This window comes from Cyprinus carpio, chromosome B2 (assembly GCF_018340385.1).
Source record: "Cyprinus carpio isolate SPL01 chromosome B2, ASM1834038v1, whole genome shotgun sequence".
Taxonomy (NCBI): domain Eukaryota; kingdom Metazoa; phylum Chordata; class Actinopteri; order Cypriniformes; family Cyprinidae; genus Cyprinus; species Cyprinus carpio.
Window position 1 is genome coordinate 22373562 of NC_056598.1, and position 15332 is coordinate 22388893.

The window sequence follows — 15332 nt, forward strand, 5'->3', positions numbered from 1 at the left end:
ATGTTAGGATACAGATTGTGTTGTTAAAACATTTACCAGCAGAGCCTAACTAGTTGATTCACAAGTCGGTAAAAAGACAAGGCATGAGAAGTAGGGTGCTCCATGACAATTCTCTCTCTCCACATCCTTCATTTTACACCCTGCTTCCGTAAGTGCCACAGTGATGGACGTCCTAAAAGGATGCAGATTTTATTCTATCTAATTTTCAACCAGCGCTTGAGCTTTAGCCAGCTTGACACTTTTTTAATGACTCTCCCATCTCAGAGGTCTCATTTCTACAGCAACATAAAGCCTCATCCATAGATAAGGCCTTTTATTTTCTCTCTTCCTTATACTCTCTCTTATTTGCTTTTTTCTCTCCCGACTGTTCTCTCTTATAGTGTTGCCTTTCCATTTCTATTCATCTCTGTTTATAATCGCTACATCTTTAAATCAAGCTGTTCTCCCCTCATTTACAAACAATACAGCCCTCTCCATCTATTCATCCATCGAGAACTCTTTGTACCATTTAAATGCATTTCTTTTCAAAATCCATATTTTGCTTGCCCACATGCAGTCTTGCCCACACTGAGTCTCACTCATCTGGCTCAGTGGACCTGAGGTAATTGTGCTCCATGTTATTTACTGAGCTGAACCTGTATTCATCCACAGACCTGCTAATTGACTCCATCTGCCTATCACTGAAAGGCTCTAAATACTCTGCTCTTAATCTCCCATTGGGCGCTGACTCATACCAGCCAATCCCTGCTCCTTCCCTGGGAAACCCAGCCCCATTAGAGTAGCTTTTAATGAATTAAAAGAATAAAACAAGCAGGCTTTCTCATTGCAAAGGTGAGGCCGAGAGTAAAGGTGGTGCTTTAAAGGGAGTCCATGCAGGCTCTCTGGTACCACTTCGTTTGTCCCTTTTGAACACAATTACAGTGACCCAGTGGGGAGTGCTATATGTCTAAGTCACAGAACATTGATCTTGTCCCTTCATGCTGTTTGATTGGCCAGCTAAAGCTGCTTCGGAAAAAGATGATCATCCCTTCGCTTTCCCGCCCTTCTTCGGGCCTGCTTCATGATTTATGAGGTGACGGGTAGCTGTCATTGTGTGTGTGCGTGTCTGAAGTAAGTTTGCTCAGTCTTAAGTCATGGAAAATGACAAATGATATTGTGGCTAGATGTAGGAAAGGATAGCTTCAGATCAGAGGCATTATGTCCTTTTGAATTGTTTCTAAATTGTTGTGTAATTATCTAAAATAATGTTTGCCTAAAAGGATTTGGCAGAAATCAAACATTTACATGTCAGTCCAATCAAGTCACAAGACTGTTCTCTGAATGAATTATTCAGTCACTTTTTTTGATCTAGAAATGTATGTTAAATATTTTTCTGTTGCAGTTTATCTACTTCAGTGTGAAAATTGAGAAAACAAATGTTGATTTTAACCATGGACATATGTTTTATATTAATGACACCAAATCAGCATGCAAAATTATTTCTGAAGAATGATGTGACACAGAAGAATTGAGCCATATCTGCTGAAAATGCATCTTTGCCATCACAGGAATAACTTAAAATGTAAATTAAAAATACAACATAAAAAACAATAAAAACATAGATATGTTAAATTAAACTTTTGAATAAATACAAGTTTGAAAAAGAGCACATTTCTGTTTTTAATGTATTTTAAAATAGAATTTATTCCTGCCCAGTAGGCGTCTCGTCTTTTACTGAAGTGCGTGACCTTGATCACGCTGTAATGTGTGTGTCTGCGTTTGACTTCCTGTTGTGCTAAATCCTTAAATCCCAAAGCCAACAGCTCTCCTCGATTTTGCCTCAAGTGCGCCGAATCGCAAGCGACATCTTCTAAGTGGAAGTGCGTGCATTTGCTTGACAGACGTGACAGAGCGTTTTAAAGTCCGAGCAATGACACGGGGGCCACTCTGAAGTTGAATCCTCAATCACTTGTTGTGCTAGAGACTTTTCCCCATCAGCCACCTCTTCCTCATCAAAGAACAGCAGGACATCGACTACGTGCCAGTCTGAACTGAAATTCAAAGTCTTTCAGATGCAGAACGATGCACTCTACTGAGGGAGTGATTTAAAAAGGCTGGTGTTATATTTCTGCAAATTTGGGTGCTGTTTGTTGGTTTAGGGAGATGGTGATAAGCTTTGACTATCATCTCAGGCTGTTGTTTTGTTGTGTCAGAGATTCAAGGTGTCTAATGGAGATGTACTGTGTAATGTCCCTGGTTGTGACGTGTGGAACAAATGATCACTATATATTCAACTCTGATGGAGGCAGATCATTACTCTTTATCCTTCCTTCCTCCTTGACATTTCTTAGTTTATAAATGTCACAATAAAATCCTACTATTGTTTGCTAATATGTTCTACCTTTGCCTTTGATATGTTGCCATTTGTCTGCAGCATTCTTTTACATTTACTCAGTTTTTGTCATGTCATATTCATTGATTTTAGTCAGTTTTACTGTGACTAAACTGGCATCTAATTTTAGGTAATGAAATTAAGGTTTAGTTGACAATAAAGTGAAAAATCAAGCCAAATATACAAATTATATATAGTGTCATTTTGTGTGGATGCAAGTTTACATTTTTAATTTTACATTTATAGTGTATTTATCTGATTAATCTTATATGTGTGGATGTGTTTGGATTAGTTAGTTTTAGACTTTTCTTCTTCAAAAACATTGTTAGGGCAATAATGTTAACAGTACGTTTAACAGTATCATCAGGATTCGCATTTGAAAAACCCTTGCAAAGAACCAACAAGATTAACACTGGATGCCGATCAATAGTCAAAGTCAAAAAGAGAAACTTGTAATTGATGTAACATGAAATGCAAGATGCTTCAGTTTAAAGCTTTTCGAAAATAAAAATTGACATGACGTATCAGCATGCAAAATGATTGATTTTCTGTCTCTGTGTCTCTCTTCCCATCCCGTCTTCCAAATCTTTTTCCTTTCTCAGGTTCCTGGCTATTCTCTGTGTCAGAGTTGGCGGTGCCAGGGGCGGAGGTGGGTCGGATCTCAGCAACAGATGCTGACTTGGGAGACAATGCCAAGCTGGAGTACACCATCCTGGATGGAGAGTCAGGGGACACCTTTAACATCACCGGAGCCAACCAAGAAGCAGTGATCATTCTGAACAAGGTGGGAAGAACGTCCACAGGACATATGGGGAAATGAAACCCTGCTGAAAAGTCCATCTGTAGCCAGTATTTTCAGTAATTTGATTCGATGGTGGGTTGTCTACATCAAACGAGCAGATATGTTTTTTAAAAGCACATTTTATTTGTGTCTTTTTGAGCAACATCTCAACATTTCCACAGAAACTCTACTGCTCACTGTCAGCTAAATATGGCTACAATAGCAAAGGTTGTCAAATAGCATGGTCTTTCTGTTTGAAGCAGACTGACCGAGAACGTCTTGCTGGCTAAGCTAGTTAAGAAGCCTGGTGGGAACGGCAGCCCAATAGTGGTGACCTGCATCCAAAACACAATGCATGCTGGTAACCATATACACTGGTCTTTACAGCAGGGAAATGTGTGTATGTGAGTGTGGGCATGGGTTCATAGAAGGTGGGAAGAGATCAGAAGACGCCTCATAGAGCAGATGATGTTCCTGGTGTAGGAGGGGCAGGTTACTCATTCTGCCAGGTGTCGTGAGGAGATCTGCGCCAGTGGAAGAAAAAAAACCTCCACAAAAGGTCAAAGACGAGTGTCTCTGCTGTATAGGCGATGTGAGTCAATGTTGAATCAGCCCAACAAAGTCTGTGCAGCCTCTCGCGCTTGTGCGTGTGCGAGACGCTGATCAGACAGGCTGCGAGAGAAAACAGCATGATTTACGCTGGCGCGCCGTGTGATGCTTGCCACACGCAGAAGCCCCATGAGACAGCACTCATCTCTGAAAGCCCATTTCTTCACTGATAAAGATTCTGACTGTCACTGTTCGCCTGAGGGCATCTTCACATCACCTGAAACAGCACATGATGCATTAGTAAACTGAAGGAATAGTTCATTCAAAAATTAAAATTCTGTCATTGTTTACTTACCATCATGTCATTCCAGACCCATATGCTGTTTTTTTTTTTTCTGTAGGACTCAAAACTACAAGTTTTTTAAGAAGCTGTTGTCATACAGTGACAGTTCATTGTCACCAGGGGCTGTCGAGCTCCAAACAGGACCAAAACACACCATAAAAGTGGTCCATATGACTCATGCATTATATTCCAAAACTTCTAAAGCTGTATGTTGGGTTTGTGTGAGGAACAGAACAAAATTTAAGTCCTTTTCACTGATAATCTTGGTGCCAGGCTACATGTATCTGCCTGTTCTGAATGTGAGGTTAGACACTTGTGAATTGGGTTATTTATAAGAATGCTGTCACTTCTTCTTGGTCCATTCCTAGCATGTGGCTTCCTCCTCCTACGTGCACAAATAGTCAAAACAGGTCATTGCTTATGCAAAAACACTATTTCTATCACTTTAATGCATTCTATCAAGAATACATACATATATAAAGATGTTTTAACAGGTATACATACATTTTATTCATTGCATATGAAATATTTTATAAACTGACATTGTTGACTGACATTTTTTAATCTCACATTTCATGCTGCTCATAAATAACCCATGGGTTAACAATTAATCCTGTGTATTCATAAACGGATGTTTTACACTGTAAATTCCTAAACCCTGGGTTAATTCTCATTTGCATATTTAGGTGTCAATGTCACTGTACGAATGCAACACGTGACCTGTTTAGATAACAGCTCTAGCATTGCAGCCTTGCATTATTGCAGACTGTAATATCAAAAAGCTAAGAATGAAATGACTGTTTATACAGTTTCCATAACTGTCCAAAGCAAGTGAATATGAGCCATGCGATTGGTCATGTGTTTTTGACTGAAAATATAACAGTTTACAGGTTTGGAACAACATAAGGCTGAGTAAAAGATGACAGAATCTTTATTTCTGTGTGAACTGTCCCTGTAATGGAATCATCAGGCTCATTTTATATAGAATAATCTCAACTAATCAGGTTTTGAGGTGATGCTCCATGAGATAACGACATTCGTTTTGAACTTCATGTTGCCTGTTATGGTTAAAAGGCTTGAAGCCCCATTTCCGAGCTGCCGGGAAGCCAGTTGATTGTGTGTGTGCTCTTTTCAGATCTGGATCTGTGATCAGACACTGGGAAAAGCAGGCACAGTTTTATTGATGCCAATCCAGCTTCCTGGACTCATTTGTGTGTACTGTATGTCACAGCGATTGCACTAGGTCCCTGCGATCGTGCAAGTTTGTGTGAATGTGTGCATGTGTGTGTGTAAATAAAGTAAGGGGGTTTGTAGCTGTGACAGGCATGGCAGGTGTGGGGAAGTCAGTTTAAAAAAAACAAACAAAAAAAAGCTTTGGCTGCAGGTGAGCCTGGGAGGGATTTTAGGCCAGGGATGTGTTACTGTGATAAGGGAAAACTGGAAAGGGGAAACAGACAGAAAGGAGCAGTGAGATTAAACGAGTGGCCAGAGAGAGGAGACAGTATATAGAGAGATACAGAGACGTGGAAGTAAGACATACACAAGGAGAGACCATGTAAAAGATTAAAACTTTAAGGGAAAACGAAAGAGAAAGAAAAAACTCATAGTTATGCAGAATTTGCAGAGCTGTACCAGCATCGATGTTGCTATCAGGCATACTGAAGATGTTCTGTGAAGTCTTATGCATTCAGTGTTTTGATCAGACGTTTTTTTCTTTTTTTAAGCCACACATACAGTAACTGTAAAAAATTTAAAGGCTGTGTCTATTTAAACACAGTACAAATGGATCCTTTTCGCACTGCGGGTTTCAGTAATGAAACTACAGTTTAGCAAGGTTTAACTGCTGTAGGGGTATGTGGGAGACCATAGCAAATGTTATTTTTGTGCACCTATTTTTTTTTTCAAAACAAAACAAAGACAATGTCCACTATTGTATTTCAATGTTTAGTGCAGTATATATACACTCCTGTTCAAAAGTTTGGGGTCGATAAGATGTCTTTGAGGACTTTTATGCTTACCAAGGCTGCAATTATGTGATTAAAAATATAGTTAAAACAGTAATATTGTAAAACATTATTAGAATTTAACTGTTTTCTATTGTAATGCATTTTAAAATGCAATTTATTTATATGATACAAAGCTGAATTTTCATTAGTCATTACTCCAGTCCTGAGTGTTCCAGTCCAGTGCTTCAGAAATCATTACAATATGCTGATTTGGTGCTCAAGATTTTGTATTATTATTAATACTGAAAGCAGTTGTGCAGCTTAATATTTCGTGGCAAATATGTATCAACAATATTTGTAACATTATAAATGTCTTTACTGTCACTTTGATGAAAATTGTCATAGTTTATTCACACCGTTTCAACTTTCTTCTGCTGAACACAAAATAAGATATTTTGACTGTGTGAAGCTCATTGACTTTGTATGGACAAGAAACATTGAGACATTTCTCAATATATCTTCTTTTATATTCCACAAAAGAGCAATAATATGAGCAAATTATGACAATTTTAATTTTTGAGTCTTATGAGCCTATGAAAATGCCAGCTCTGAGCAATAAATTGTTAATCTGGGAAATAAAATGGAAGAGAACTAGAAAGGAAAAAGGGAACGCTTTAGTTGTCTAATGCTTAGTGAAGGAGGAAATGAAAAGGGGGAATTATGGGTAAACAAATGAACTCCTCCCATGTTTCTCCTTGAATTCCTACTTCATCCTCCACTGCACTGATGCTTTATTCGCCCAATCATATTTTCTAAAATTGCTCCCATGCTACGGTTCTCTCTAATATTCCTGTCAAAAGCACACAGAGACAGTTCCATTGTCCGTCAGGATTCTGGCCAGGACTCCTGACTGTGCTGTAAGACACAATGATGGAGATGAAGAACAAGACAAAGACGGAGAAAGTGAACAATGTGTAAAGATATGCCGGTGGGAGTATCTGAAAACAAAGATTGAAGAGGTTAAAAGAGATTTAGCCAGAGAACCCACGCGCAGCTAATAGAAAACATGAAAGATACCACTCTAATAGAATTAGAATAAACAAAGCATAAAATTAGCACTAAGCTCCCCTTTGGTTTCCGGCCCATTAAACAAATATAAAAAACTGCTGAACATTATTTGTCGTGTTTGTGTTTGTGTTTACAGGACCCCGCTCTAGTTTGGCCACCTGCCTATCTCATTCAGAACAGCCGATCGTCATGCCTGCCTCTTGTTTATTTCGCTCCATATCAGAAAGACTGAAGTTGAGGATTTCTTTGAGACAGAGGGAGATTGAAAGAAAAGAAAAGAAAGGGTCACAGAGCAAGGAAGCGCTCGCCCCAGGGAGGAAAGTGTTTCCAAAAGGAGCAATTTCTGTCTTCACGATGCCCGCTATGACCTCTCAGGAACCCACAGAGTTTAGAACACGTCGCTTTTTGCTTAGAGGAGACATGTATAACATTCTCATACAAACAACCTTATATAATACGTCTGTTGAAAAGACTGATGACTATACAGTACAGGTATGTAGCATATGTTTTAGATTCTTGGATGCTTAAAGGCAGTTTAACCCAAAATTAAAGTTCTGTCATCATTTATTTACCCTCTTTTACTTTCTTTTGTCCATAATAATACATTAAGATATTTTGTTGAAAATCTAAGTTTATTTTTGCTCAAAAATGATTGAGCACTATGCTCTAAAAATGACAAAATGATTTAATTCCAATTGAAACAAAAAAGTGTCCATGTCCAAGTCCAAGTCTAGATTCTTATTCATATGAAAAACAGCTGGGATATCTTTATTTGCATACAGAATTTACAAAGAAGGAGATAAGTCATACGCATTTGGAACAGTATATATATTCCTTAATCCTTAAGCTTAAACAGAAAGATCAACCAATACAGGCTAGCAAGAATATTGGTCTAAGCTGATCATTTTGATAGAGACAGGTAGAAACCCTTTCTTTCTTTCACACATACTGACTACCCTCATTTACACATGACCTCTGCTCCCTCTGTGTTAATATTGCCCTGAATTACAAACCATGTGATGACAAAAAAGGAGCACATTATAAAAATGAAAGGTACTGAAGAAAGACGCCTTTTGCAGATAACAAGAAGAGACCTTTGATGTGCGGATAAAGAGGACAAAGCCCAAGGCTGTGTGTGTGAATGGGTCAGTCAGGCCCTTTTTGGTAAGCTAGGTCATGCCTGCCTGTCTAAGAAGAAACTGTTTCCATGTAAAGCTGCACTGCGACCTCTCTCCCTCCCTTACTCACTCATTTCATCTCAGCGGTGCTGGGTTTCTCTCTGCAGAGTCTCCCTCGCACCCTCTCTCCCCTGAGGGATGTTAGTTATGCGCTGCGGTCATTTCTGTGCTTTAAAACCATAGGATGGAGCGGCGCTTTAGAAATTCATTCATTCTCAAACAGTGCAAAAACTCTTTGTCCTTGAGAAAAAAATGCCTTGAGCTGGGGATTAAGGAAAGGAACAAAGTGTAAATCTGTAGGTTTCATTTTGGGGAGGTGCTACTCTATGTGCCTGAGTATAGTGGGTATTTAAAGGTTTACTTCACAACTCTGCCATCATTTATTCACCTTTAAGTCGTTACAAACCCCATTTGACTTTATTTTCTTTCGTGGAACATAAAAGGAGAAATTTTGAATAATTTACCAGCCACTAATTTTGCATGCAATTACAATAAATGGGAGATTTAAAGCTTGAAAAATGATACAAATCAGCGTAAAAGTATTCCATACCAATTGTGTGCAATAAAGACTTATGTTTTGCTTTACTTAATGAGTAGATCGACATTTATGTAATTATTCACTCTTAATCGTCCTCTCCAGAGAGCTGTTGACTGATGTGATCAATTGAGTCTGTGAGTTGAACTGGATAATCGGACCAATTCTTGAATGAATCATTCAGGCGCGTTTTGTGCATTGGATCAACCGATTCCTTGAAAAGATCCGATTAGCAAGTGTCATTTATTCAAGTCAAGCTGAGTCAGATTTGTTAGGGCTTTTCTCAATACATTTAAGGAAAGTCGATATACGATGATGGTGCAAATCATCTACTGAAATTAGATCCGGTTGTATTAACTTATGCAGGAATCATACTACAACTCGCACGCATGCGCTCTAGCGTCCCTTATGAAAATTAACCATGGTTTTAACTTTTACCACAAATAAAGCCAAAAAAACATGGTTACTAGTTAAACCATGGTAACCACAAATTAACCGTGGTTTTGCTACACTAATCATTGTTTAACCATGGTATTTGTTGTAACTGTGGTTATACAAATGATAATCAATACGCCAAAAAAAAAACATGGTGACTACACTTTTACTATAATAAAACCATGGTTAATTTTCATAAGGTGTCAGAATTGACACACGTCACATTTGTGAATTACTTAAATTTTTGCCTGTTTCTCACATAAGGCTATTGTATGGCTTCAGAAAAGTTATAAAATAAGAGGTATGGAACACTTTTATTCATACTTTGAAAGTGTTTTTGTCATTTTAGAACTTTTCAGCCCACCATAATTACATTCATTTTATTCACTTTCATTGCAGTTCTCAGGACATTCTTCAGAAATTTCATTTTGTGTATTGCACTGAAGAAAGTAAGTCATACACAGTTGGAAACGACGTGAGGATGAGTAAATGATGACAGAATTTTAATCTTTGGGTGAACTATTCGTTTAACATTTTGTCCCCACGCTGGCATTACACAGCATTATTCACTGTTCTTAGACTAATCAACACAAAGTGAATTTTCACAGGCATAATTATCCAGACAGAACGGCGCGTGTGTGTTTGTGTGGGCTGGTGGATGGCATGCTGCTCTGATTAAGCGTATGCAGATTGCTGGAAGTCTGTGTTTATGTTTATGAGTTTGTGTGTGTGTGTGTGTGTGTGTGTGTGAGAGAGAGAGAGAGAAATAGAGAGAGCTGCATTACACAGGGTTATGATGGAAGAGACCTGTGTACATTTGAATATTTAATATGCCGGCAATAGATCCACATCTGTGATCTCTTGTGGTAGTGTTGTACAACCAACTGTCCTTAAAGAGACTGACTGATGCTAAAGTAGCATTAAACACCTTTTTGTAACGGTAGCCCTATAGCCCTGTACACTACAGTTTTCCAACAGTGCCACCTAGTGGTGCAACAATTTGAAGGTTTGAGCTGAATGATTGACATTTCTTTCCTTTGCAAATAAATAGGTTGCTATGAATTAAACATAGGCCGGTGGACATGAATTTCCTTGGGGATACAGAATTGAAGATTGCAGGTTCAAATCTTGCAGTATATTTACATTTATGCAGTGCATGCATCACAATTTGTATCCGGATGTGTGTTCCCTGAGAATCAGACTCATGACCTTGCTGTTGTTTGTGTCATTCATTGTGTCGGTTTTAGAAACAGCTGTGGATGCTGTAAACCTGTCTTCCCTTAGTTATTTCCCTTAGTTGTTCTCACTTTAACCATGTAGCTAATCCACGGTCATCAACTTGTGGTGCTGCCCAGATTATCGATTTGTTTTCTCTCTGAGAGGAGAGATTGCGTTAATCTTCTCTGAGACAAAGAGGGAGAGATCGAAAGAAATCGTGATTGAAGGAGCAATGAAGGACTGTGGGAAAAAGAGTAAGAATTATAGTGAGAATGAAAAGAATTGGCGGGATGGAATGTTTTGAACCAGTATTGATGTCAAGGTGGAATATTGAATCCGAACCTGGTTTTTGGACTTGAAGATGTGGGCTTGTAAGGTTTAAGAATGCAAGGAATGAAGGGGAGACTAAGGAGGGAGTGCAGGGAAGCAGTACATTGTTAGAATGTAGCGTGTGAATTGCTTCAATGCTAATCTGGGCTTAACGTCCCAGAGTCGTATTAAAACACAAGGGAGAGGGAAAGAAAGAGAGCGGCTGTGAATCAGGTGTCAGGAAGACAACCTGATTCAAGAATGCCTGTTACCTTTGAATGAATGCAGTTGCGCACATACATTTGCATGCAAAAGACATGCAGAGGACAAATCAGAGGATTTCGAGCACAGAGCCAACATGTGTGTGCACAGAAAGAAAAACAGAGCGAAATCAGAAATTCATGAAGAGAATAGATCCGAATACCCACACGAGCACATACACACATATGTGCAGTGGCATACCACCAGTCTTGAGGGCAGACCATGAATTTGTGACTGCGTGTGAGCATTTGTGTGGGGGTAAAATAGTACGGAGACAGATGATGCTATTGTTATTTTGAGCAATTTAGCCCTCTGTTCAATTGTATTCATTTAGACCATGTTCTTTTGTGAGATGGATTAATTACTTTTGTGTTGTAGTGCTTTGGGAATGAGAGACATATTTTAAATAAGGTTATACATATTTATTCCATGGGCTGTCTAAATACTGGATTCTGATTGGCTGGCAGGTATGAGCCTGGTTTCTCCCAAGGTTTTTTCTCCATTCTGTCACTGATGGAGTTTAGGTTCCTTGCTGCTGTCGCCTCTGGCTTGCTTAGTTTGGGGACACTTCATTTACAGCGATATCGTTGAGCTTGATTGCAAATTATTGCACAGATACTATTTAAACTGAACTGAGCTGCATGATGACATCACTGAATTCAATGATGAACTGCCTTTAACTGTCATTTTGCATTATTGACACTGTTTTCCTAATTAATGTTGTTCGGTTGCTTTGACGCAATCTTTTTTGTTTAAAGCGCTATATAAATAAAGATGACTTGACTTGACTTGACTATGCAGTAAAACCGTTTATACTATGGGCCGTTGAATGCTTTAATCTGATTGGCTGACGAACGTTAGGTGTGCAGTTATTTTCTGGGAAACGCACGGCGAATGTAGTTCCAGGCAGCTCTCTTGACCGCATTACAGTTCCATATCACTTCGCATAGTAAAACTATAATAACGGAAATTACAGGACTAACAAAAACAACAACACTACAGACGATTTTCCGAAAGTAAATATACATGACATTTCTCACTAGCGAGGTAATAACCGCGCTGTTTAGAGATGCTGCTGCAGCCTAATTCACACAAGCTATCTCTCCCTCGCTTTCTTTCTCTGTGCGTCTCTCTCCTCTCTTTCTAATAACTTCATTAATAACTGCATTAGAATGCTATCAACGGCTCAAGCCTCCATTACCAGCTTTAAAATGATGTTTTGGAACCAGCAAAAGAGGCGTTGGATGAGCTGCAGAAGAAATAATCCTACTCACAATAGCGATTTAAGTACAAAAACCCACGAATCCCTTTAAATATATCATCTGATGATGTCTTGAGGTGTGGTAACCGTAGTAGCCTATAAGCGGAATAATTGACTCCAGGTCGTTGAATTATTAGAAAAATTAGAAAAAAATATTTTTTTTTTTATTAATTGGACGGGTCGTCGTTTATTATTTATTTGTTGATGAGGTGGTTGTTAGTAGTTTTTTTGACTGTTCGTTATTATTTTGATGCTTTGATTTGTTAATGTTACCGCCTCAGGTGTGCATTATGAAAGGATTCAACGGCCCGTCGTCAGTTATTCTTTACATGTATAAGTAGCACGGAGATATTTGTAGCAATAACCAACAATACATTGTATGGGTCAAAATGATTGATTTTTGTTTTATGCCAAAATCATTAGGATATTAAATAAAGATCATGTTCCATGAAGATATTTTGTAAATATCCTATTGTGAATATATCAAAATTAAATTTTTAATTAGCATTGCTAAGAACCTCATTTGGACAACCTTAAATGCTACAACTTTTCTCAGGTTTTTTTTTTTTTTTTTTTTTGTTTTGTTGTTTGTTTGTTTTTGTTTTTTGCACCCTCAGATTCTAGATTTTCAAATAGTTGTATCTCAGCCAAATATTGCCCTATCATAAAAAACCACACATCAGTGGAAAACTTATTTAGCTTACATCAGCTTTCAGATGATGTTTAAATCTTAATTTCAAACAATTGACCCTTATGATTGTTTATTTATTATTATTATTATTTTTTAAGAAATTACAACTTTTGTTCAGCAAGGATGCGTTAAATTGTTTAAAAGTGACAGTAAAGACATATTGATATGGTTACTAAATATTTCTATTTCAAATAAATGCTGTTCTTTTCTGTTCACCGAAGAACTGTGGGGGAAAATGTATCACGATTTTCACAAACGTATTAAGCGTCACAACTATTTTTAACATTGATAATAATAAGAAATGTTTCTTGAGGTCCAAATCAGCATACTAGAAAGATTTCCAAAGGATCATGTGAAAATCAATGAATGATGCTGAAAAATCAGCTTTGCCATCACAGGAATAAATTTTTTTTTAAAATAAAATAAATTGTAATATTTCACAATATTGCTGTTTTTACTGTATTTTTGATCAAATGAAGGCAGCCTTGTTAAGCAGAAAAGACAATGAAATAAATGAAATTTGTAATGGTAGTTTACATATTTTCCTCAAAGCTACAGCTATCTCATTTCAGATCTCTCCAAAGATCAAATGCTTGAAAAGTTATATGACCTGCCATATGGCGTTATGGAATATAGCGTAATATAACTGACTAGTGGACCATATAGAGAGCCTAATTAATTTCCCATAATTGCTATTCCACTGGAGAGTCATTTAAAAGAGAAATTGTAAAGTGAAACTGGAGAGAGAATGAGAATTTACTGATTTCACCTTCAACTAAACTTTGGATAAAAGCAACTTTTAAATAATAATAATAATACAAAAAAGTCCCCTATAGCTAGATCAGCATAAACTAGCATAAACCAGCCTGTGGATTCAATTCAATTTAGAGCCAGGTTTATTATAAACAGGCCTGAGAGAGAGATGAGTGTGTATTCTAGATGTCAGTATCAGACCGTTCACCGCCGCGCCACTAGGAGGGGTGTATGAGCGTGGTGATGGAGTGATGAGAAAGGGAGGGAGAGGAGACTGATTGCAGCGTGATTAGAGTGTGTGCTCCGAGAGGAAGGGATGTGGTGATGAGTGGTGTGCTCACAGGTGTAAGTGACATCTCTCCTCCTCAGACAGATTGTCTCTCTCTGCCTCTAATGGGATCCTGTTAGGAACCTTTTCTCTCCATTTATCCCTCCTCTTCTCTCTTGGCTTGACTCTCTGTTTTTTTTTTTTTGTTTTCTTTATCTTTATTTTTGTTTCTTTTCTTTTTGTGTTCTTTTGTTTTTAATGTGTCCTATATATTGTGGTTATTTTAATTTTTTATTTTTTCTTTCTTGTTGCAGGCTATAGATTCATAGCAGAGTGTGTTTTGTTTTGTTTTTTGTGAGGTGGTATATTTTTTTTATGATTGGTGTTGTTGGTATTGTTTGTTTTGATTTTTTTTTGAAGGTATTATTATTATCATCAAGGATGCTTCGATCGATTTTGATATATTTTTGCAATTTAAAATAGCTGTTTTTTATTTTAATATATTTTCAAATTTAATTTATTCCTTTGATGGCAAAACTGATTTTCCAGCAGCCATTACTCCAGTCTGCAGTATCACATGATTCTTCATAAGTCATCCGGGGAAGTTGTGGCCTAATGGTTAAAGAGTTTGACTCCTAACCCTAAGGTTGTGGGTTCGAGTCTCGGGCCGGCAATACCACGACTGAGGTGCCCTTGAGCAAGCCACCGAACCCCCAACTGCTCCCCGGGCGCCGCAGCATAAATGGCTGCCCACTGCTCCGGGTGTGTGTTCACAGTGTGTGTGTTCACTGCTGTGTGTGTGCACTTTGGATGGGTTAAATGCAGAGCATGAATTAGTTGTAATGCGACAGTTGTGTGCTTCCAACTTTGTGGCAACAGCTTGGGGAAGGCCTTTTTGTTCCAGAATGACAATGTCACTGTGCACAAAGTGCATTAAGAATGATTTGCTGAGTCTGGTGTGGATGAACCTGACTGACTTGCACAAAGCCAAGACCTGAACCCAACTGAACACCTTTGAGGTGAATTGAAACGCTGACTGTGTGCCAGTTCTCATAGCCCAACATCACTGCCTGACCTCACTGACAATGGGAGCAAATCCCTGCAGCCATGTTATGTCTAATGAAAAGCCTTCACAGAAGCTATGATTAATAGCTATGTTTTGAAACTAAATTAGAGTAATGCAAGTATAATTAATTAACCCTATTGTATCATACTTGATATGTATTGTCATATTTATCCTCATCAATTATGAGTGCTACATTATCCAAAAAAACCTGATGTAATAAATATTAGGGCTGGGTTTTGACACAAATTTCATGATTCGAGTCGATTCTCATTCACAAGCTTTCGATTCGATTACCAATT

At 38.0% G+C, this 15332-nt stretch overlaps 1 protein-coding gene across 2 annotated transcripts in view; it reads left to right on the plus strand.

The window, feature by feature from the left end:
* LOC109098943 (cadherin-2) overlaps window positions 1-15332 on the plus strand; it is a 139535-nt gene that overhangs the window by 98528 nt on the left and 25675 nt on the right. For both annotated transcript variants that reach the window (XM_042718699.1, XM_042718700.1), the window contains exon 6: window positions 2974-3155. In XM_042718699.1, coding sequence (XP_042574633.1) covers window positions 2974-3155 — 182 coding nt within the window. The remainder of the gene's footprint in view (window positions 1-2973; window positions 3156-15332) is intronic.